We start from the raw sequence: 24,809 nt of genomic DNA, 5'->3' as shown, positions 1-24,809 counted from the left end.
ATTTCTCAACTAAGTTACTTACATTAGTTGATTGCTGGCAAACATCAAGCAATCAAGTCTGCAAAGTGATGCCACTCTCCAGACGTGTGACTTTATGTGACTATCTGTCAGGGGTCAGTGTACATGCAGTATGAGGACTGTGTAGGACCTAAGCAGTGATATTGCTCCGTCCCACGCTCCTGATTAGTCATGTACACATTAACAGGTGGAAGCGTTCGGTGTAACCGTTTATGCCGTCTTCCTGACAGCAGTGTAATCGTAAAACGCTTTGTAAGCATCATTCTGGGAAACAGACATCGGTGCAGGTGTGTCAAAGACGCATGATGAAGGAAGTAAGAGTCGTAACATGTAGTATCAGCTGCAAGTGAATGTTTGTCAATGTCAGCTTTCATAAGAGACTGTATGACAATTATTAGGGAAGAAAGGGGGGGGGCAAGGACCCTATAATGTTTTTCACGCCACAGATTTATGTTTTATTGCAATTTCCACTTTGAGATTAATTGGAGAGAAAAAAAAAGGATTTAAAAATATAAATTATTAGTTATTTTAACATGATGAAGCTGAATGTGAAGGTTTGGGTCTACCATCGTCTGTGCAATATAAGAAATCTGTGCAATCAAGTGAGCAATACTAAAATTATTCTGTCTGTTTATATAATATTTTAATTATTGTGGATTTTTAAAGTTTTTTTACTTATTTATTATTTTTTACTGTGTTATTACTTATTTATAATACTTGTTTTGATCTTGTTTTTTTTTTACTTATGTCTCTTGTTTGTACAATCCTCTCTGCTGCTGTAATCCAGCAAATGTCCCCACTCTGGGACTAATAAAGAATCATCTTGTTTTATCTTCTTTGCCTCTTTTAGTTATTAATGGTGAATCAGGTTGTACCAATGATATTATATTAATAGATAGACAGACAACAGATATATTTTGTTTACAAACCTTTTCTTTCAAAATCCTTGCTTAATTAATTGTTTTTCCCCACAATTGTCTATTTGATTTTAGTTTACAGTCTGTGTTTACACTTTATCAACCCCAACCCCCCGGCCTGTGTGTGCTGTACCTCTGAGTTGTCCAGTAACATCTGCCAACTGTCCTCCAGGACCAGGTTGGTCTCCTCCTCCTCCTCCTCCCAGGAGTCCTGGTGGAAGGAGAGCTGCAGCGGCACCTTGGGCAGCCCGAACAACATGTAGGAGTGGAGCTTGCTGTGGAGCTGCTCCAGACGGTCGGCCTCCTGTAATGAGACAGGAACGATTTAAAAAAACAAGCCTAATTAAATCGAACCAGGTTACCGGCATGACAGCGAGAAGAGATGCAAAATTAACTGTCCATTTCTGTCCTTTGTGTGACGTTTTATTGTTATCTTCAAACTGTAAGTGAAGATGAGTCCCAGCATTAGCATATAAATCCTATGCTAACTCGCGCCTTAATTCTTAAGTCCAACAGTAGCTGCTCTTCAGGCCATTGTTCAGTCTGACAGGCCTTATGTAGTTATGAAAATGAGCTCTGTGCATTGAGACCACTTTCAACAATAGAGCACTAGGGAGTGGGGGCAAAAGCTACGACATGGAGGGGGAAGACGGACTAGTGGTTTGTGGGCCTTGAAATATTTTGAAAAAAGTCCTGTTCTATGTTGATTATAGTGAGAAATTGCACAGCGGATTCAGGAGTAAAGTGATCAGTGCTTGCCATTTCTTTTCATAGTTTTTTGAAAGGAGGCACTGACAGTGGATCATCCCTACAATATGGAAAGTGCAAGAGGTCCAGGTCCTGGTGGAGGATCTCTGGCCCTGAAGGGGTTAAGGGGGATGCTCGGGGTGAATAGAGACGAGACAGGCAGTGACAGGTGACTGACAGATACTGTCTCTATATGACATCTGCTACTGTGCAGGATGTGACCTCAGAAGGGGAGAGACAATGGGAACGTGTGTGGCTGTGTGTGCTTTATCAGAACGAACGTTTATAATTATTGTTGAAAACCTCAGCAGTTAAAGGAAAGGTTTGACAATCTGGGATTTTGCTTTTGAGTTAGATACTAGGCTTTTGAGGTGCTGGAAGGCAGATTTGTAAACAGGCTAACTGTTTATCTCTGTTTCCTATCTTTATGCTAAGCTAAGTTGGCCGACTTCTGGCAGGACGAGAGAAGTATCAATCCAACTTCCAAATAAGTTCCAAATAAGTAAGCTCAGTTTTTAAAATCAGCGTTGGATAGAATTGAGTGAGGCTTTTCGTCCACCTACTCATTTCCAGAGGAAAGTCTGTGAGCCAACAACATGAGACTTTAAAGGGAAATTACCTCACCAGAACTCGGGGGATATGGCCTCCGACCCCCTCCCACTGCTGCTTGCTACTGTTTTGTTTGCTTTTTAATGTTTTTTTTCTGACTGGGAAACTAGCTTACCTCTCACAGCTTTTACAATTTCTGTTTTACACCCAAGAGCAAAGTCTTATAATTCATGTGATCAGCTTTGTCTGATCAGTGTTACCTTGCCAAAGGGCCCCGCTCCAGCGTTGGAGCTGAAGAAGCCACTGAAGCGGCTGGCAGCGCGGTTCTTCCAGCTGTCGGGACCGGCCCCGATGCCGGGCATCGAGCCACCGATATGTCCCAGAGCTTCCGGGGTAGGAATATTCGTTTCTCCCAGGAACTCAGTCATGTTCTTCCTCCGTCGTGCCTGACCCTGCGAGGCAGAGAGCAACATGTACACGGTTTAAAAAAGAACAATTAAAAGGTCACAAAACTGAAAATGAAAGAAGGCTGACTGACAGTGATATTGTCACCTCAAGGGAAAGGACAAAATTTCCCAGACTGACAGCTGGAAAGAGACAATGAAGGAAAGGAAGAAATATACAAGGACAGGATCAACAGGAAATCAGAGCGGAATTCTGTAGCAGGGATGACATCAGCAGGACCGTTAAAGCTATCCTAATGATCAGACACAAACAGGAGAGGGAAGGACTGCCACTTCCTCACGGTGGAATCCCATTACATCACAACTTGCAGGCTGGAGGTTGTTCCATAAGAACAGACGGCCCGAGTCTGGCCATTGTTCCCGCTCCATTGTTACCATGTCAGCAGGCCCTGCCATGGACCCTCATTCAGGCAATCTCTGTCCACTTTACGAGCACCAGCAAAGCAAACAAACAGGGGCCACCTCAGTATCTGAGGAAGCAGTTGTTTTTGCCGTTAGAGTGAGGAATCTGCTGGTGAGGGGTCGGTGAGATTCAGGCCACTGACCCCCCCCACGTCAAACACAGTGACAAGGAACTTACATTCCAGGACACTGACACTGTTGCTGAAACTGACTGGCAAATTCCAGAGAAATTCTTTCAACAATCCCCCCCAACCACCATCCACACAAGCACACAAACGCAATGCAATCAAACACTAAAGTCCAAGGCTTCTCTGCTGTTGGGTATCACAGACACAAGGTTGTAGGTTTGGTTTCAAAAGTGATCCTCAAAACCCCGCCCCAAAAAACATTCATATCAATACTGTAACATAAGGAGATGGGTAACAGGGCTCTCCAAACACGTATTCCACTCATTTGGTGTTTCACTCCTAAAACATTGTCGGATAATTAAAAAAAAAACCGTATCAAAATCAATTTTAGCAAAGACAGAAAAATTGTCTTTTTCATTTCACGCATTCTTCTTCTTTGTCTAATTGCAATCGTTGGAGATTCAGGTGTGTTATACTAATAGCGGCGAATGTAACCTCAAGGCGAATATTGACTGTAAACAGAAATATATATGTGATTAATTTCTAACCCCAAAAAAACATGCAGGAGAGAAGTTTGTTGTCATTTTTACAGCCCTGCATAGCTCCTCTCAGACTGCAGGCACAACCTCCTCAGAGGGTAGCTCAGTTAGTAGCCCCTCACTTCTATCATCTGAATTAAGGTCTCAGGATAGAAAGAAGACACTGTTTATAGAGCGTTTAAAACTCAAAAGAAAATCAAGCTAAAACTGTAAAACTGTAAAATTCAGGGGGACAAAAACAGGAGCACAGACCGTCGAGCTTTGATTAAATCTAGACAGACTAGGAATAAGCAGTCTGGATAAACGTCTAAACTAATGCATCTCAGCTCCTAGAAGCAAACAACTTCCATTACACTTCAGATAAAGACTTGTCTAAGTATATCAATTTGTGGAATGCCTATGTAACTAAATGAAATGTAAATATTATGAATAGCTCCAGTCAAATTGTTCTGCATTGCACAGGTTCTGATTTTAGGAATAACATGCCCAGACCCTTTGTGCCACCACTTAACTCAAGTAAAAGCATACAAGTGGCCTATACAGAGCTGCATAAATCTGAGTGGGGGGTCCTACAGGTTTTCAGCTTTTAGTCCTTTTCATGTTATTGTTTTAATGATGATGACCAAAGAAGATAGTGACTTAACTGCAAATAGACATGTTGGCTTTAAAACAAGAACTAGAGTGAAATGGCAAATGGAACAAATCTAAAGTATCTGAAGTGAAAGGAAAACAAGCCAGGACCCATTTAGGGATTTGTTTTTAGGGGGGAAATCTGGGCCATCTGGCCAAGGACACAGGTGTCAAGAAGAGTTCAGTCCACAGGGACAAACAGGGAAAGTCTGCGGGCAAACTGAAATACGGTTAGTTTTGTCTTTGTTCGGGGTAGGTTGCAGCTCTTTCAATATGTTGTTTAACATATCACATGAATAACAATCTGACAAACTTAAAAATAAACATTCTGCAAATGCAGAAAACAAAAGCAATCATCTTGATTTTCAATTTAACGAGAAACTAGTTTCTCAAACACAAAGACAAGGCCGGGAATTTGAAAATAAAGAGGATACAGGGATAAAAGCTCACAACAGTTTCCCACCACATTAACAGTGCTCACCATTGAAGCCAGCGGCATGTCAAAAGTAACAAAAACCATCCTAATCCTTCAATTGGATTCATGGACCGCAGCCCATTCCCGAACCAGCTGCTGCTCTCTCTCAACTTCTGGCCTCCTCTGTCTCTCTCCACATCCACCGTGAAAACACACAGATCCTCCTCACCGTCCGGAATTCTGACGTTGAATCTGTCCGAGACGCTCAGTGACAACTATGAACACCCCTACGACCACGTTAATATTCCCCCACCAAGAGACTGGTGTTGAACTTCATTCGATCTTGAAGCGTCCCGTTCCAGCTGACAGGGTCCGGGTTTGCAGTGTCTGGCTGTTGCGTCCTGCAGTGCTCGACAGCAGCTCCTCTTTGAACCGGGACGTATCTCTGTCCTGTCCTGCTGTCCAAACAGTCAGTGGTTGCATTTCATACAGACACTGGCATGAAGTCATAGCAACCATGAGGATCCTGCTTCATTGTGTCGGACAGGAAAGAGGAGGCAGGGCCGGGGCACAAAAAAAAAAGAAAAAAAAAGAGGGGCTGATCTGAATTTTGGGAGGTGGAGTCAGGGTGACAGATTGTTGGGAGATCCCTAGTCCAAACACACATCCTGGTGCTCTTCTCAACAATTGACCACTCACTACTTATGCAAGATTAGCTTTTTATCCAAGCTATTACTTGAAAAAACAAGCAAATTACAGGGTGACTGTAAACAGATGGGATTCTTCATTATTTTCTAGTATTGGAAGTTGGGCCACCATTCTTTGTGCTATCTCAAATCACTGTTTTGTCTGGAGACCTTAAAACAATGCCATGCTAGCTGGCCAAAACAAGGAACAAGAAATGCCCCGATAATGACCATACGGGAAATTCCCTTTGTTTACTTGCATGTTTCAGCACATTTAATAAGCTGCTTATCCCCAGTAGATAAGCACAAGCCTGGCAACTTTGAAACTATTTAGTCAATTGACAGAAAATGTATTTGCAACCCTTTTTTCTATTTGACATTTAATAGACTAAACAACAAATTGAAAAAAATACAAATTAAATTAAAACATTTTATTAATTTTAATCAGTCTGTTATATTGCTGCAGGTAATAACACTAAAACAATTCACGTCAGGCCAAGCAAATACACCCTGATAGTAAACACTAAGCCGCTCTGCTTCGTGTCTGTCTAACTAATTATGTTTACAAGGTTTCCCTTGTTCCTCCCGTATAAACGTGTCAGGCAGGACAGAGGGCATCCGGATCCGGAGCTCTCTTTGTGACAAAGCTACTCACTCTCGGGACTGGGACTTGTGCACTGGGTCCCGTTGGGGCCAGTCACATTAACGATATCAAGCCTCGTGTCCCCTCACAGCCTTATCTTATCACAGTGGTTTGTGGCAATAACCTTGGCGTGGAAAAGAGCAAATCTTTAAATAGGAAGGGATTGTATTAAAATAAGTGGTGACAAAGATTGAGCAAAGAAACCCCCTCCTCTTTTCTTTCTGCCCTATGCTACTGCCTTTATGTTAGTCAACTGATAACAGCTCCCCTTGATCAGGTGGGTTGATTAACGATGGGAAAACAGTGTCACACTGACCTTCCTGAGGGCCTGGACACACACCAACACACGGTGCGCACACACACGCACACACGCACACACGTTCATAACCAGGAAATAGAAACTAAAAGAAACCCCCCGGTTGTCAACACATGCTGCATGTTTCAAGGCTGTTTCAGTTCCAATAAAGAAGACCTGAAGCAAAAATAAAAGCTTTCAGTCTGAGGTAAGAGACGTGAGTTGTCAAAACAATGTTCTTTTAACTTGACCCCCATCATTCTAGCAGCTCACAGAATGACTTCTTAGGCACCATCACACTTCACCTAATTTACAAACAGGCATTTTTGCATTTGCCAGATGGCAGATGGGATTAATGAAAACAAACAAGGGATAATGGTCAAACTTGTTTTGTGTTTGACATTAAATTAAGTCAAATAGCTGTTTAAGTCTGTGAATCAAGCTTAAACATACAACTCGTGGTTATTTTCATAATGGATTAATGCTTAATCGATTTGTATGTAAAATGTCAGCCAATAGTGGAAAAAAGTTTGGTCATTTCCCACAGTCTAAGATAATGTCTTCAGAAGTCTTTTTTCTTACATCTGAAGATAAAAAAACTCAAAAACCCAAATATGTTCACTTTGCTCTCATTAAGGACGTAGAAAATCCTCATTTTAGACAAGCTAGAACCAACAAATGTTTGTGATTTTTGCTTTTAAAAAATTACCATTCTAGAAAAAAAAATGAGAAAAAATTATAAATCAAAATTTTTAATATTGTTCGATCGTTTCATTTTTGCAGCTCGTTGGATGTGTGCCACTGCCAACAGTAGCAGCAAGTAATGCTACTTTTTCCGAAGCTACTACATCATCTTAGCACTGCACGCAGACTTGTCAGCAAGTGTCTCACCTTACAGTCAGTTGGCGTTGGTTTCGAGTCAGTAGGAGGTGACTCTGGAATCTCTGAGTCCACGTGCAGCACGTCCCAGCTGTGCCAGGATGACAATCGACCAAACCGAACCATTTTTCCACAGAACAAAAACAAAAATAAAAATTCCCCAAAACAAAAAATGACAGGTCTGAGTGAACAAAAGAAAAAGCAGATGTAATTCCAAAAAGTCAGGAAGAATCCATTTCTAGGAAATCACAATCCAGACAAAAGTTCAGAGCTGAGAGAAGCATTGCAGCTACTTCACTGTCTCCCTGATCCTCCTGATACTGTGAACCGCAGGCCAACGTTCACAAAAACAACAATCATAAAGGTGTGTGTTCACCCTGAAGTAAATCTCCACCTTTAGGCATCAGGGGAAGTCTTTTGTCTTTGCACACATACCTTTCCAGCACACACACACCTTCCCAGCTCTCTGTAGCTCCTCCCACACCATATGGAGAATGAATGAGAGTCTCCCAGCACCTCGTATAATTAGTTTCATTAGAATGTGTTATTTAAAAAAAAAAAACATGAGTCATCTTAACTGGATGGACTGGATTGCATTCAGCGAGTTAGTAATGCAATACATAAAATTTCCAGAAGAATCATCTATGTAATATATGGCAATATAATATAATTTAGGAATGTGAATAATTTTGCATTATCAAAAAAATTCAGTTTGCAATTATATAAAACTGACACACAAATACCAAATACCAAATTGGAGAAGCTTATATCAGATAATATTTAGCATGTTTTTGCTTGAAAGACTGCGACAAATTGAATGAAAATAGTTGCAGCCTAATTTTGTGGTGATTGAATAATTGATTTATCGACTAACCATTGTAGATCTGATATACTAAAATGTATCGAGTTTGTACAGCATATACAAACATATGCGTCATGTTTATTGTATTATGGCAAAACTCAAATGTAAACATCTTATTATTTAGGTTAAGGTTTTTTTTTTAATCTGTAAACAAACTTTGAAATTAAACAGCACGCACACTTGAAACTAAGCCAACTCTTATGTTAAATATTTATGTCAAAGACCTTATCAGCTCATTCACAGACACTTCTCACTCTATTAACAAACTATACTGACTGTTGTATGGAACACCTCATGTTTCAGTTCGATGAAGCCCCGTGTGACCGCCGTTGAATCAGCCATTGTCATTGAAAGTGGCTCTGTGTTAATCGACAATTGACCCCATTGTGAGCCATCAGAGAGGCCAGACAGTGAGAGAAGAGGAGGCTGTTGGATGCGATACCCAAGCTGAGGAACAATCTCCACACATTAACATCCACGGTTGTGTAATGCAGATGGTGGAAAACCATTCTGCATTACCCGGATTGAGAAAGAGGAAATAAATGACAATTGCTCCTGACAAACGTCTTCCGCCTTCCTTAAAAAAAAACGAGTGCATTGTATGAGCTTAATTCAACTACATGAATACAATATCATTCAAAGAAGACCTTAACCCTCAGTCATGAAGAAAATGCACGTGTCCCTCTTGTTTTGTAGACAGTACATTTACAGTAAGAAGGCGAGACACTTGCCACTCCTTTAACTGTCTCATCAGCTGAAATGCAGGCTTCCCACGTCATCATAGTGTCTTTAGCCCTGAAGGCTTTTTAGAGCTTTTGTCAGCAACTTTGTTTTTCTGAGTCTATTTTGAAACAACAGTATCTACCTCTTCTGTCTATTTCATAATAAACATCTCCACCCCAGAGACAAAGCCATGAGTCTCTGCTTCTATTTCAAACTAAAGTGAGCCTGCAACTAATGCTCATCTTCATTAGTGATTCACCTTCAGATCATTGTAGCGATTTATCAATTCATTCTTTGTCAGGAAGTAGATTTAAAAATCCCACATTTTCCCAAACCAAAGGTTACGTGGTAAAATATCTTGCTTTGTTCAAACAACAATCCAAAACCAATATTCAGTTTACTTTTCAAATTACACAAAGAAAGGCAGTAAAATCCTCACATTTCAGAAGCTGGAAAAAAAAAAAATGTTCATTTTCTAATCGCGTGACCAGTTCAGCTCTAATGAAGCAATAAAGAGTAGAAAGTACAGAATTTTCTGAATTTTCAGTGAAGATAAGACATCTGAGTTTCAGTAACAAGTCATGGTCTGATCAACCATGTTTGGGCCGTGGTTTAGAATTGGGAATTTAAGGCTTTTCCTGCTGTGATGGGGGAGTGCCTTAGGAGCGCCTGAGCACTGACACACATATGGAGGATCCATTATCTAACTTTAACTCCTTGGGAAAGCCAAAACCCATCCGTCTGCAAACTGTAATGTGATCCTGGTCAACCTCTGGATCAACTAGTCTTGAAACACTTAACCCTGTTGCATGGGTTTTATGTGTTTAATTTGATTCAGAGTCAGAGCTGCAGGGTTGGTTCACCACTTTAGTGTTGTATTCAGCCTTTTATGGCAGCTGATGGTCATGTGTGATAAAAAAAAAAGAAGCTGATTCAGAGTGAGGTTCAATGTACTGTATGTGCTGACTGAACATCACAAGGTCCCAAATGGTTGAGTTATCTTTATGACGACTTTAAAACTTTCTTTTCCCAGGAAAAGGAAAGGCAAGCAAGAGCCTGAACCATGTGTCGGTTCCCAAAAGCTGCTGTGATACTATAACAGTAGTGACCATATTTTGTAAGTCCCATGTGTAAAAAGTTTTGTTTTTACTCCAACCTGACGTCATGTTGCTCTTCATTTAAACCAGAAACATCCTGAGCTCTGACCCTGGGGATAAATGACTTCAACAGACCAAACCACCGAAATGAGTCAAAGCCACTACGGCACATTCAGTACAGTTTTCAATTAAATTAACACTACAGCAAAACATGATTATTGGATGGATGTGGATGATAGATGTGTCTTTTTTTTTCGATTTTATAAATGTGTTTTTCTAATCACCCACTGGGCTATGCAGGTTAAAAGTTGAACCTGTTTTAGATCAGTTGATACACTGCTGATATTGTAATGGCTAGCGGTGCTTTGAGGGAACTATCAGCAAGGTTGGAATGTGTCCTCGTCCAATCAGAGAGCATGGCCGAGGCTCCCTGTTGTAAAATAATCAATCTGGACCATCAAAGCTCTCTGCAGCCTATCACAATGCTGCCAGAGCCTATAAAATGTAGCATGCGCACAATAATAAACTTGAAATACCCCATTTAAACGAAAGAGTAACTCTACACAGAAAAAAAGGACAGGACTTGGCTGCGTTTCCTCTGAAGCCTGGCACAAGCCGCTGCCATGCCATGCCATGAATCCGGTCACTAGGCAAATATCTGAACTTCTTTGAGCAAAGGGCCTTGATTCCATAAAAAGCAGGCACGCCTGCTTTTTATGGCGGGTGCCAAAGCTGCTGCCATGGAAACTCAAAGACCGCAGTCAGTGCCCACATGTCCAAGTAGAGCTTTTGTCCTCCAAATAGCTTTCATAAAATATGGGCTGGCACCCAACATGGATCACAGGGTTTCTGCTGTTGAGCCTGTTAAAGACAAAAGTATCCAATAGCCTTCAGTGAGCTCGGGCTCTACGGCAGGAGACTCTTATGAGGGTCCAAGATTCTGATAATTTATGAGTCATTCATACCAAATAGTTTCACGAAGACAGAGAAATGAGAAATGTAGTGCTGCAACTCACTATTACTTTCATTTTCTGAATATTTTTTATATTAGCCAATCAATTATCTGGTCTATAAATACTAGAAAATATTGAAAAATGCCTTCCACAATTTCCAAGAGCCCAAGTTGACTTGTTTTGCCCGACAACCAGTCAAATCTCCCAAAATATTTGTAGTTCACTAATTTATCTGTTAATATATTAATATATATTGTTTCCTTTTATCATAACAGAAGCTAGAGGCTGTAAAATGTTGCTTAAAGATCCTCCCCAAAAATGTTTTGTGGCAATAAGTGGAACTAGAAAAGTATTTAACTTTAACTTATGTGAATGTTGATTGGACAAAGTAATGGCTATAAAATAATAACACCACCTGGGTTTAAACTGGTTCCCTATAAACCTCGCTTTCACTGTCTGATTCAGCGTGTCTCCTCCTTCACTTAAACGTTCATCATCAATGTGTGTGCCCTTCAAGTTTCCACATCACACATCTGTAAGCGTTTTTGGACCATGATTGGCTTTCAAACTAGGTGTGACGTATGAGCTTCAAAATCAAGCTCATACGTCCTTTTGTTAAACTCATAAAGAAGTAAGCATAAAGACATTTTGAATGTGGAAAAAAAGCCTTCTAGCATCAAACTCGTACCTTCACTTTGCGGCAGGATGTAGACAGCATCTAAGTGAAACCACAATAAGCACAATAATGTTTTTAAACAGGACAGGACTTAGATGATTAATATATCAAGATGGTTGAAAGTCAATTTTCTGCCAACTAGTGAATCAGCTGATTGTTTTAGCTCTACAGAAATGCCTTTTGGACCTGCTTATAGCTATACTGCAGAGTGAAACAGTACAGACATCACCAACAGTCAGAAACTTGATGTATTTTGCCAGATATACAACAGACTTTCATTAGAGCACATCACTGCCCCCCTGAGGACTGCACTCATCGATGACATCACTCTCTCCAAATTCACTCTATAAAAATGACAAGTCATTACCTGCAGTGCGGGTACATTGACATTCTTTGGCATACTTTCTTGAATGGAACTACGGTCTCATGTGTGTGATTTGCATAAACAAAATAAAGTGCAATAATTCACCTTAGCAACATAAGGACAGATACTGTATGACTAAGACTCTGCTTTCCTCAGCAACCGCCAGTGTTTATGTCTCCACTTACAAAACTCACGGTAGTGACTTGCCGCCACAGATGGCAGGAAAAATGCTTTAACCGAGCCTCTACCTGTTTCCCTGCCCAAAGCAATGATGACATCAAGTCAGTTTAAAGTGTGTGCACATACACACTATCAAACTCACCTGTGAGTGGGTCTAGACCTGCCTTAAGGGTGTTTAACAACCTATGACTTGTTTCAAGCACGTAATAAAGCACAACTAAAAGCCTCAACCTGAGCGAACGCAGAACTCTGTCGGCCTGAAACATTTAAAAAGTCAGCTGAAGCAGCATTTTTTTTGGAACTAATGTTAGCTTATTTCTGCTTGTGAAATAAATAATGTGAGAGACCAACGTAGTCTAAGTACCAGGCAGGTTACCTACTCAAGGTGTTATCTAGTTAAACAAAAACCCAGCAGATACTGTTTGCAGACCTGTAATGCAGAGAGCCATCCCAATGTAGAACAAATTACCAACAGTGATCAGTGAGGCATTCAGTAAAGCAAGTTTTAAAAGACACATTATAAATACAAAGTCATTATTTCAGTCTGTAATCTTGTCAAAATCGCCAGGCACCAGATAGAAAAAAGAAGCTTACTTTTGTCTGAAATCAAGGGCTCAAAATTGATCTTTAAGAGCAGACAGCAACGGGCCCATGTCACAGGGTCATTATATGCCACAGCATGAACCTGATGACATTTGGCAGCCTAGCGGATCAGGATCCTGCAGGCCTCGGCCAGCCTCTGAGCGTCCCTCATCAGTAACAAATCAACCGCTTCCTGTAGCTGCAGGAAGTGCTGAAGTGGCACATAGTGTTCCTGAGCCAACTTATCCTCATATGAGACTCAAGGTAGGGCAAAGCAAATATTTTTGACCAAATACTTCAAAATCTATATTGCAACGTAATGATGTAGAGATGACCATTGGTGCTTTCAAAAAATAATATTTACACAATGAGATTTTTGATAAATAATCATCAGTAATGAGAATATACTGACTAAGTGGGTAAAGACAAATGATAGAACAGATAGAACAAATCAAAGGCAATATCTAGTCTCAGATGGATATAATATCGATATATTTCCCAGCCCTAACTCAAGGGTTCAGTCAGCAGTAATGAGCAGGCAGGCATGCACATACACGAGTGTGCACACAAAGACACACACAGCTGGCAGAAGACTGAAGCGGAACTCCAAAAATACATTCCCAGGGTTCTGCTGGGCAGATAAAGGTAATACAATACGATGAGGTCATGGTGGGATTACCATGAGATACCGGCCCAAAGCATCATGGGACGGCAGAGGAGAGATGATGTGAAATGAAGGAAAATAGTGACGGGTGTGGCAAAACAGTGCGAGTCACTGGGTGTGTGCATGTTTGTCTGTGGTTTAAAGTGCTGATGTATTTTGGGTTTGATGAGCCTGAGAGACACTTCAAACATGTACTATTATACTGTTCGGCCAGATGCAACTCACCAAGAGATCCACAGTTTCTTTGCGTCCCAGAGATCCATGCTCCACCTTCTCGCTGCCCGGCGTGAGGATGTAGGGGCTCTGACCTCCAGAGGGCTTCATGTTGGGCAGACTGAGCGACCGCAAGTCCTTCACACCCTGCTCCACCTTCAGCTCATCACCAAGCCGTGCTAGATAAAAAAAATTAAATAAAATAAAAAGTAAGATGAGCAGTCTAGGAAAGGGAAACCTGTAAAACTTGCAAAGCCCTCAGATTGATAATTATTTATGATCTGTATGATTTATCACGATGCTCAAAATGTCCAGAAAATACTAAAGATTTTTCTTTTCTTTATTTTAAGTAATTTTCAACTGAGCACCACACCTAAAGTATCTACAGCGTAGAGGGGATAATACCAAAACAGGACAATGTCGACTTTCATCAAACCTGTGTTATAATGTGTTTTTTGGCCACTTGAGGGCAGCAGAAACATGTTGTTGGCACAAAATTAACATATAGATATCGAAAACTTGTTATCAAACTGTTGAATATTTTTACACCCTGCAAATATAGAGCGACATTATTATTCATTCTGAGCTATGTTTCTGGCCACCTAATGAAATCAAAGTCCAATATTATCTTCCTGCTCTGTTTTTGGTCTCTACCATCTCCTTAGGGAAATATCTTTAGCAGCTTCATGCTCCACTGTGTTCATATGATAGTCGCCTATTTTTTCTGTATGCTCTTAGTTGTGGAAATGGTTTCATTGTTAAGAGTCTTATCTTAGAAAAAAACGCAATGAGAGCACTTTGAGTCAACAAAAACATTAAAGTTGTAGGCTGGAAAACTAAAAAACGAATGATAAAGAGCTGAAAAGCGATCAATCTAATCCTGTAGCTGAGGGAAACTGCAGAGTCAGGTGATAATTACCTGTGGCATCAAAACGAGCAACATCTTTTAATTACTAATAGTTATGTGCTCATTGTTTAATATTAAAATAATGATTATAGCCAGCTTAATATTTGTTAAATCTAAGTGAAAAAACAGAGATGTGATTCAAGGTGCAGAACAATCTACATTCTCAGTCATTGATTTTATGAAAACCTCTTAACCCTCCAAACACGAGCGTAAAACAGCTGTGAACTGTTTGCCCTTAACCTCTGTGTTTCAGGCTACATGTAACTCCAGATTGCGGTCAAGAGGCGTTCGTTGGGAGGGTGACAATTTCAAAAGAATAGCAATTAGTCATGGCATAGGAGCTCTTTTATGGACGGCTTAAATGGGCCTTTGATCCAGAAACTGCAGCCGGTGTAACTGTGCAGTGATCGCAGAACAGAGGCACCATTCCCAGTTTCCACTGAGGCATCATGGGAAATAAAGCTGGCAGAGTCATCATGCTGCTAAAATGTCAACAATGTTAGATGTTAGATTCATGGGAATCTCCATCATACAAGAAGGGCAGTGACTTTTCCCCCCTTGTAGTACTGATAACTTCTAAGGATACAGTCCACTCCTTTTCCCTCCATGTCAGAAACACGGGTGTGAGAGGAAACCATGTCCGCCATCTGTCCTGCTCAGTCATTGTTAAAGGAACGCAGATTAGAATGTTGTGACATCTAAAATACACCAAAGTGCATGACTGAAAGGCTACCTACCTTCTACGAACAAAGTGAATCATCAACACGTTCTGTTGCCATTCCAATTTATTTGACCAGTTAATGGTTAGATTGTTCGCCCAAAGTGCTTTTACAAATGTTCAACAACTGAATGATAACTATGATAGAATTAGAAATAAGTTAGAAAATGCATGACTCATCTGCTAACAGCAGCATCGTTCATCATAAAAAGTAAATAAAAAAATTAGATGAGAGTGGGTGAACATTCAACAACATTCATAAAAAATAAAAAAAAAAGAGCAAAAGAAAAAAGGAACCAAAGAAAAGTGTTTATTGTTTCTTTGAGGGCATATTATACCTTTAAGAAAAATTTTCAGCCTCACTTAACTTAATTCATTTATATTTTAACTATTATGTGTCACTTAAAAAAATATGTTAAAATCAAACACAAAACACAAAGGAGGGATATTTCCTAGCGCAAATTATCCTCAAGATGCAACATTTTGCCTCTCCATAATAAAAAAAAACGAAGGTTAGAAATGAACCCAGACACAGTTCACAGCTGAATAAGATCTGATGCTTGGCTGTTATTTGACACATATTTGAAAAACCACCAGTTGTTCACCTGCTTCTCTCAGAAGTTAAATCTATAACACAGTCATCAGTCTGCAGTGATAAATCAGGCGTAACAGCTGTTTGTATGAATTTTCCATCATATTTTGTGTCTCTCGACATGAACGCCTTCCAATACATAATGGATGAGCACAAACACGCCATTTTCATCAATGCTGGTTTTCTTTCATTTTACCAGCACACAATTTCAGCCCAGTCCTTAAGTCTACGACCTGGAGGCCAGCCAGCTGTGGTTTGTTTTTACCTTTGACTTTGAGGTAGTGTCCTCCAAAACGGTAGGCCTCAAAGTTGAGGGACAGCGGCGTGTTGGACTGATCCAGGAACAAGTCAACCCGGGACAGCTCGATGCCGTTCCTCTCAAATACTGGACCTAGAACCTCTCTGGCAGCACAGGGAAAGAGGAGGCTGTTAGTTATGGATCATATCAAACCCTTTCAATACATTTCATGTTTCTGCTCCTCTTCCCCTCTTACCTCAGGGTTTTCTTTTTCATTGCAGGTACGATCTCTGTGTTTATGTCCACATTGAGATCAAACTTAAGGCTGAAGCACTCCTTACTGGGGTCCTGCAGGGGGAACAGACACACTGTTAGTTTACACAGGTGGGGCTGCAGCTCTGCTGGTCCGCCCCCGGGCTGGTGCTGTACATGTGCTCTCAGGAGATCCACAGGGGGGCTCCTTCTCACTACACAGAGCAGCCTGGGAGCTACCAATATGTTATCAGCATTTCAGAGAATAATGGTGGCTGCTACACCATTTACTCAAAGCCATGCTCCAACAAATAACTCTCAGCAGTGGTTTCATGGGGGGACTTTTTTTTATGTTGCACCCTGCAGCCCATGTGTCTGTTTGTTTACTTACGTCAGTGTGTCGTCTCCGTGTCTTCTTTTTCACCAACTTCATCCCCCCTGTTTTACGCTCCCTGCAAAACAGTAATACACACATTATAATACCCAACATATGAGAAAAATGCTTAAAGTGACCATCAAGACTTAAAAGGGAGATGTCTAACTGTGAGGAGACACACATTGCATGGCTGTAATTTATCCTCCACTGAGAAATGACAACGAGTTCTACTGAACACTAGCACGGAGATAACGCAAAGGTGACTGACCCGCGGTCATTGCTCCCCTCATCCTCTTCCTCCAGGTCGGAGGGGGGGCTGGTGCGCGGCGGACAGGAGCGTGTTGACACGTTTCGAGCCAGGATGGAAGCTAAAAGGTTAAAAAAGAAAAGAAAAAAAACACACGGCAGTCATTTCTTCTGTTGGATCACAACTACGCCAACCTTTAATAACAAGATTTAATGGGCCGGTTCATCCAAATTAAACAGAAGCAGGTTTTCTCTCCTGCCTCTGGTGGTTTCTAGCCAAGTAGATAGTTTTTCTTTAATTTGTCAAGATTTTGATACGTTTGTGTTAATGGAGGGGATTGGGATTTGTTTGTGGTGATTACATCCCTATCTAATCCTCAAGTTTTCTCTTCAAAATCAAAGTGTTAATAAAAAAATATAGGCTTAAATACTTGGCTAAATTTGTAGCCAGGGGCCCACAGTGTCAGACTTTGAAACCACCTGATCTGGAAAGTTTTCATAAAGACAATTTCTGTCATTTGGCTTCATATCGAACTGGTTTGAAATGTTTACACCGGATAGTAATTGCTACCTCAGCCTCAATGTGGACTGAAAATGAAGTCAACGGCTTTGGATACGTGACCCGCTGCTGATACACAAAACTGGCAAACGTGAACACAATGTTGGGTTTAATGAATGAAGAGAAATGAAATGGTAGCTCAGTTTGATTATCAGGCTAAGTTAGGGCTAAAGGTAAGTGACAAAATAAGTTTAGTATTAGGATGAACCAACCCTTTAATAACAGTTACCATAGAAATGTAACTATTCTTGTTTTCAGACAAACATTGACGATTACACTAATCATAAAAGTTTAAACACCAGAGGAATATGTGGGAAAGGAAAATAAATGTAATACAGGTTTTGCAATATTTACATAAAAAACAAAATGTGTTTGTCATTTTGATGAGGCAATGGGTACAACATCACTGTAAGAGGGGGATTAACAAATAAAGAAACAATGAAGGTCTACCTTGAGGTTGTAAGTCAAATCGGGGTGCCGGTCAAAGTGCATGTTGTCTGTGTTCTCTGAATGGCTGCGTGTGTCACATGACTCACACAGGTGAAGGGGGCCTTTGTTATTCAGGTCTTGGCAGTCTGGGTGGTGGCAAACCTAAAAGCAGAAACAGAGGGGGAAAAGAGGACAAGAGAAAGTCAGATCACATTACTGCCAAGTACAAAAAGTCCCTGCTTGGTCAAAAGTGAAAATGCTAAAACAGTCACACACATTAAGAATAAATAGCTCCCTGCTTGACTATTGTTTCTGCCACAATTAAATGAGCACGGAGGCTGCCATGGGCATTCCTGAGGTTTGGTGACTCCCAGCTTCCAACCATCTGTCCCCCTATGTGGAATGACAACTAATTGACTTAAAGTTAGTCCTTCACCTTGTGTGCCGATCTGGGACCTGCTTACCCTTACATAATCCAAAATCGTATACCGAGGGGTGAAACATTAAAACCTGGGAGACTTCCAGAACTCCCAAAGCTTCAGACCCGAGACGCTGGCAGCAGAAGGCTGCAGGATTAAGGATCTCTCTGTCTCGGCCCAGACAGATCCGACCCCCCTCTTCTCCCTCACCTCGAGAGCACCATGGGGCTTTTCTACATCTCATCACTCCGCCCTGTGTCCCCCTTTGCTATCACTCGGCTGCTCAGGAAGCAGGGATGTATGGGGAGATACAATGGAGGTCCAGCTAATGTACTTCCTGTCATTGTTTCCATGTATTCAAGAGAAGCAGTGTGTCCATGCGTGTGTGTGTGTGTGTGTGTGTGTGTGTGTGTGTGTGTGTGTGTGTGTGTGTGTGTGTGTGTGTGTGTGTGTGTGTGTGTGTGTGTGTGTGTGTGTGTGTGTGTGTGTGTGTAAATATGTGCACAACAGGGGTTTGAGCGCAAGCAAGGGAGTCTGGCTTTCATGTCAACACAACAACTATAAATATGCAAGAGGTAGTCGCCATGCGCTGACAAAACAGTTATAAAAGCCCGTCTGAGGTAAGTCTATTGTTGCATATTCACTGCCACACGCCCTAGCAATACATAACAGAATGTAGGTACAAGCAAGTCAGCCAAAATGTAATACAAATGACTCTCTGTCTCCACTCCTGGTACTCTACCGTCATGTTCTGCAGATTGGAGCAGAAGTCTCCCCCACTCCTGCAATTCACCTCCATATTCATGCCAGAAGGCACCCAGGACCCAAATAAACATCCAAGTAGCCACCTCGCTGGCCTGCTAAATCACACTGCAGCCTGCCTCCGTCAAGCCACGAGCTGCTTTATTAATCCACTCCTCTCAATGTCTAGCCAGGTATAATCGCAGATTTTGAGGAGCAGGTCTCAGGGTTGGAGGAGGACAGAAGGGAGGGAGGGAAGGAGGGAGGGAGGGAGGGATAAGGTTATGGGAGGGTGAGGAGTCACAGGGAAGATATAAACCCAAGGCAGGAAGGAAGGAAAAAAGGTCCATCCAGAATGTTTTCAGAAGTACAAAGCCCCCTAATCTTGCATCCTAATTGGTGCCTGTGCTCTGTCAAAGCCATCTGACGGTCCTGCAGAGATTAAACAGTCCCGCTATGAGCTCCGCCAGCCAGGGTCTTCTCCTCTTTTTCCCCTCTCTCCCTTCATTTTCTTCCTGTGCCACCAGCAGCACAGACTCCACCCTTCCTGTCATGCACCCAGGGTCACTCTACCCAGGCAGAGCCCCCAACCAGAAAGAGGTTTAAAATAGAAAGAGAGGCTCAGAGAATTGAGACTGTGGCATATGCAAAGAGCTCTCCTCCAGTAAGCACAACTGCATTTAAGGATAATTTCTTAACGATAAGATTTTTTCTATCAATAAAAATACAATCTTTAGTTCCTTATCATCCTGTGTTTTTATACAAATAAACACAAAATATTACTTTACCAGAGTAAAAGGATCCCATTTAGAACTTTTAATGGCTTACACTGACTTCAGAACAGTTGGGCCTGAAATACAAGCTGCTATAAAAAAACAAAAAAAAACAGCAAAGATGATCTATAAGAATCAGCCAATAGAAATTGGTATCGGCTGCAAAAAAAACGTGATCATGGCATTTTGAAAAGTTTCTTGTTTTTTTGCTGATCTGATCCGATCTGTGACTTAAACCGTGATAACCACAAGTTATTTTATCCGTTGCACCCCTAGTGGGTGAAGGTCCAGACTGGCCTGGATGTTGTTTTTTTGATTTGCTGGAGAACCAGTTTCTCAAAGCACTTCATCAGAATGTGCCACAAGGCGTTAGTCATTCAAAGTGGACACTGCAGACTTTTGAGGTCCAGGGACGATGGTGGCTGGTGGTGATGACCTTCAGATTAGTTACGTTCTCAGTACATGACCAGGTATGCTATCAGGCCAGCAGCTTCACTCATATTCACCCTCATCTGTTGACTGTAGACAGTCTGTACTTTGGCACAGCGGCGTACAAATATTTCAAGGCAATCCATCTAATATTTGTTGAGATATTTCAGTCTGGAACAAGTGGTGTGTTGTACTTTTTGTAAACAAAGTGAGGTCCTGTTCAGTCTTGTGCTCACTGTGTAGTGACTATGGCAAAAGAGCAGAATGGCAACGGTGTGAAATTCAGGTAATTTCTCAATCGATGCAGTTGCTGACGTTCCACCTCTGACTGAGTCACTAACCAGGACTCACCTCTTGCCTCTTTGGCTGCGTGATCGCAGCCAAAGAGGCAAACAAGTCACAGAAATCTGTTACAACATCGCTTGCTTATGCCTCTCTGAAGTCAACGTCAACGCATGCACGCACATTTTCGTGCAGCAGAGTCAAATGTCCCATCGCACAGAGGTGGTATTTTCTCCATGAGGTGTAGAGACAGACGGCCGGGCCAGAGAAATACGAGCAAATCAGTTGCCATATTTAGACAATAGCCCAGATAGGTAGGCCGTCCTCACTATCAAGTTTGGACTGTTCACATTCCTGCAGCAACTAAAGCTGCTGAAAATATTTGACGCTTTAGCCAAGACAAATAAGTGCATCACAGGTTTAAGAGAAGGTTCAAAGAAACCCAAATAAAACTCCAACGGAAAGCTTGTAATCTTACATTCATGACAGATACTTGAAGATATAAACCCAAAAATAACTGTGTTTCAGCTCAGGATATGTGCAATAGGGATTTTTGCAATACCCAGCATTCCTAACAATAAGAGGGATGATTGATAGTTGGGTACGAGATTGACCTGACTTTCATTATCCGTCCGTTTCTGGATCTGAATTCAGTTTTTCCCAAAACACATCAAAGAGGAGGAGGAGTGTGTGAGTTAAGCTGACTGTAAGAGAATGTGGCCGTGCAGGACAGCTGACAAGAGGCCACTCGTGCCTCCAACCGTGAGTGTATGTGAATGTGTGTGAGAGAAATGTGTCATGTGAGTGTGTGTCGCGTGTGTCGTCTGACCCACATGACTGCTCTCAGATCTGGCCTGGATTAGAGGGGAGGTTCAGGGGGGGCATGAGTGACTGTACACCGCATGCACACACACACACACACACACACACACACACACTCTCACACACACACAGCCCCACCTGCATCCCCCTCCTCAACAGCTGAGAACACACACACCATCCACTCGGCAGGCCTTCGTTTTGGCTTAGCACATCCTACGCCACGTGGCACCTGCTTATGCCCCCTTGTTTCCACACATCCTGCAGACACACCAACACTCCAACACACCCAAACACTCATACGTGGACTTACAAACACAGGCATGCCCGCTCTAAGGCTGCGTCATCCACGAACCGCACAGCAGTCGCTCAGCTGTAATAAAGCTGTTCTTCTTTGGAAGAAGATGACTGGAGTTTTCTGAGGTGAATCAGGATTATTACCTTAACACGTAATCCTTCCAGCACTGGCACGCAACATATGAAGGCAACACACTTTAAAAAAAATAAAAAATAAACTTACTTTAACACTGACTGACTTCACACAGCTGATGCTAAAAACATTAAACTGGGAAACAGTTCTATTAACTTCAGAATCAAATGTCTTAAACATGATTTATAATTACGGAACTTGTGGGTTTAGAGCAACTGCCTGGCATTTCAATTTAGCTGCGACAGCCTCACCACCGTCACAATTTTGCCTCCCGAGAGCAATTTTTAATATGTTTAGACGGCTTGCCGAATCCTCGCTGGAAGCTGGAAAAATCTGTGGGTAATCAGTCTGGGTGTACGGAATGATATGACGCATTGGAATTATGTGACTGGAGAGAAAATTCAAACCCAGATTGCAGATCTGACTCAATGTGATAGAAGACTCTTTCACAACAGGGAGCAGGGAGGGAATCTGCTCAGTAATGTGTCCTCGATCTCCATGAAACAGCACTGATCGGACCTCCTGTCTGTTTGCAACCTCTCTGTGTATCCCCCTCCAACCGCACTCAGCCCTCCTCCAGAACAGCTTGTGCTGCCAGAGCACACCTAGCACTTATGTAATAACATGCATCACAGTGTGAATGCGTGCATGTTTGAAGAGGTAGAAAAGAGGATATGTGAGCCGTAGGCTATAGTTTATCTCACAGCTAAGTGTCGTGGAGTATATTCAGAGAGATAATAGGCTTTCCTTGTTTTGTTGTGTAAAGTTCGAGTTGGAGTTCAACAGCATTTTAGCAAATATGAATCCCTAGGTTTGTTTATTAAAATCTGCAGGTAACTTAAACTCAAAGATTCAGATAGATATGTATCACCGTTTGTTGGCTGAGAAGCTATAAACACTACGGGATTTAGTGATTTTAGCAACAACCCTGAAAACGAGATCCATCCATCCATCCATCTTCCGTAACCGCTTATCCAGTTAAGGGTCGCGGGGTGCTGGAGCCGATCCCAGCTGTCAATGGGCGAAGGCAGGGTACACCCTGGACAGGTCGCCAGCCTATCACAGGGCTGACATATATAGACAGACAACCATTCACACTCACATTCACACCTACGGGCAATTTCAGAGTCATCAATTAACCTAAGCTGCATGTCTTTGGACTGTGGGAGGAAGCCGGAGAACCCGGAGAGAACCCACTCTGACACGGGGAGAACATGCAAACTCCACACAGAAGGTTGTCCAGCCCGGGAATTGAACCCGGGCCCCTCTTGCGCTAACCACTACACCGCCGTGCAGCCTTTGAAAACGAGATATACAGCACAAAATATTGAATACTAATTAAATGTATTGGGACATTTTGAAATAACAGCTGTATCCAACAGAATTTTACACATTACTTGTTGTTCCAAATACCAGAGATGATATGATTCCCCTGAAATTGACCAGGGGAAGAGGAACCACCAACCTAAAGTAGTCCCATTTGGGACTATATTCCAATGTGTTGGAGAGAGCCATGGATGGTTCCCTTAGAAAAGGCCACAACAAGTGAGATTTATGCTTTAGTGGAAGTAGAGCTGTGCCCAATACTTTGTAGCTTCAAAGTTTTATTCATAAAGTCAACATTTAAATTCTAAATCAATATTAAAATGCTGCACAGCTTCTTTTTTTTTTTCATTTACAAAAAAGACAGATGTAGTCACTCATTGGGTTCTGGAATAGGAGTTCATTAACAACATGTAAAATGTACTGCAACTAATAGAAAATACATACAGCAAAAGATTAAAAATAAATCTAATTTTATATTGACATATTGTGAAATCAGGAGTTTCCTCACATGTATTGCTCTATAAAACAAACACACACACAAACCGTTTGTCATAGTGGTGTCAACACCCCTGTGGCCATCATCATCCTCCGTACACACACACACACACACACACACACACTATAGAAAACATGTAATCAAAGCAAACCCGAATCAACACAAAGCACAACAGTGTGATTAATGCTTCATATTGGGCACAATGGAGAACTCTGTTTGGTTAAGTTGAACTTAAACCATATTGTTTGAGCCAACCTTCCATCCTACACTGAGAGGTCTCACTGCACTTCAGTCTTTGTTGAGACTGAGGGTGACATCCAGGTACACTGTGTTTAATTACACGGGCCAACTTTAATGCGTACCATCATCACTCCACTCCCACAGAAAGGTTTGCTTTAAAGGTCCTGTCCTGACACGAAAGTTATCACTGATTTGGCAACTGGTTGAAATTCTCCTCAGCCGTAGGTTATGTTAGCATTAACGCCGCTCCTCATCAGTCATGAGGGGCTGGAGGAATCGGCTATGGGTAGCTTCAAGTCAACCTCCCGTTCCATTTTATCCTTCAAAATCCATGCTGGTCTTTTACATTTTTTTCTTAAAAGAAAAACACACTAAAAACTCATCTCACAAAACACACCTATGCCCGCAAATAATTGGTTAGCACCAGACGAGGCAGAGTCATGCACAGTCTTGTTCAAATAGTCTGAATGCAGTGAAGTCAGTCAAACATCCAGACAGACTTTGGTCAGACGAACTCATACCATTCAAACTTATCAAAGACACAAAATTCAGACACAAGTACACGTCATCAGTTGTTCATAGTCTACGACTGAAAGAAAAACAACCACTGTCTCATTCTCACACACAAATGCACTAATGCTGACCTTTGACCCATGCATACATCGATACAGTACAGAGACTACACAAACACGTACAAAGCCATGTCTACTGCAAATAAAGCTAAATTATTCCCAAGCTCATTTTGCCACCTTTACTGAAAATTATTTTTTAGATCAAACACTAAAAAAATATATATTTTGAAGCCCAAACTTTAACATTGATATTATGCTGAGTAAGGTTGATAAATACTGACAAAAACATTCAGAACATTTTAAACAGATCCCTCATAATCCATAATATAATAGTATTCT

General features: G+C 41.5%; 1 protein-coding gene across 1 annotated transcript in view; it reads right to left on the bottom strand.

Moving 5' to 3' along the window:
- Window positions 1-24,809, bottom strand: part of plekhg5b (pleckstrin homology domain containing, family G (with RhoGef domain) member 5b) — a 64,108-nt gene that overhangs the window by 7,609 nt on the left and 31,690 nt on the right. The window contains 9 exon segments of the mRNA XM_054609256.1: window positions 1,069-1,239; window positions 2,492-2,683; window positions 13,639-13,805; window positions 16,109-16,245; window positions 16,338-16,429; window positions 16,725-16,785; window positions 16,978-17,077; window positions 17,965-17,988; window positions 17,991-18,105. Coding sequence (XP_054465231.1) covers window positions 1,069-1,239; window positions 2,492-2,683; window positions 13,639-13,805; window positions 16,109-16,245; window positions 16,338-16,429; window positions 16,725-16,785; window positions 16,978-17,077; window positions 17,965-17,988; window positions 17,991-18,105 — 1,059 coding nt within the window.

This window comes from Anoplopoma fimbria, chromosome 12 (assembly GCF_027596085.1).
Source record: "Anoplopoma fimbria isolate UVic2021 breed Golden Eagle Sablefish chromosome 12, Afim_UVic_2022, whole genome shotgun sequence".
Classification (NCBI taxonomy): Eukaryota; Metazoa; Chordata; class Actinopteri; order Perciformes; family Anoplopomatidae; genus Anoplopoma; species Anoplopoma fimbria.
The sequence above is the reverse complement of the archived record's forward strand: the minus strand, read 5'-3'. Positions and strand labels throughout refer to the sequence as shown.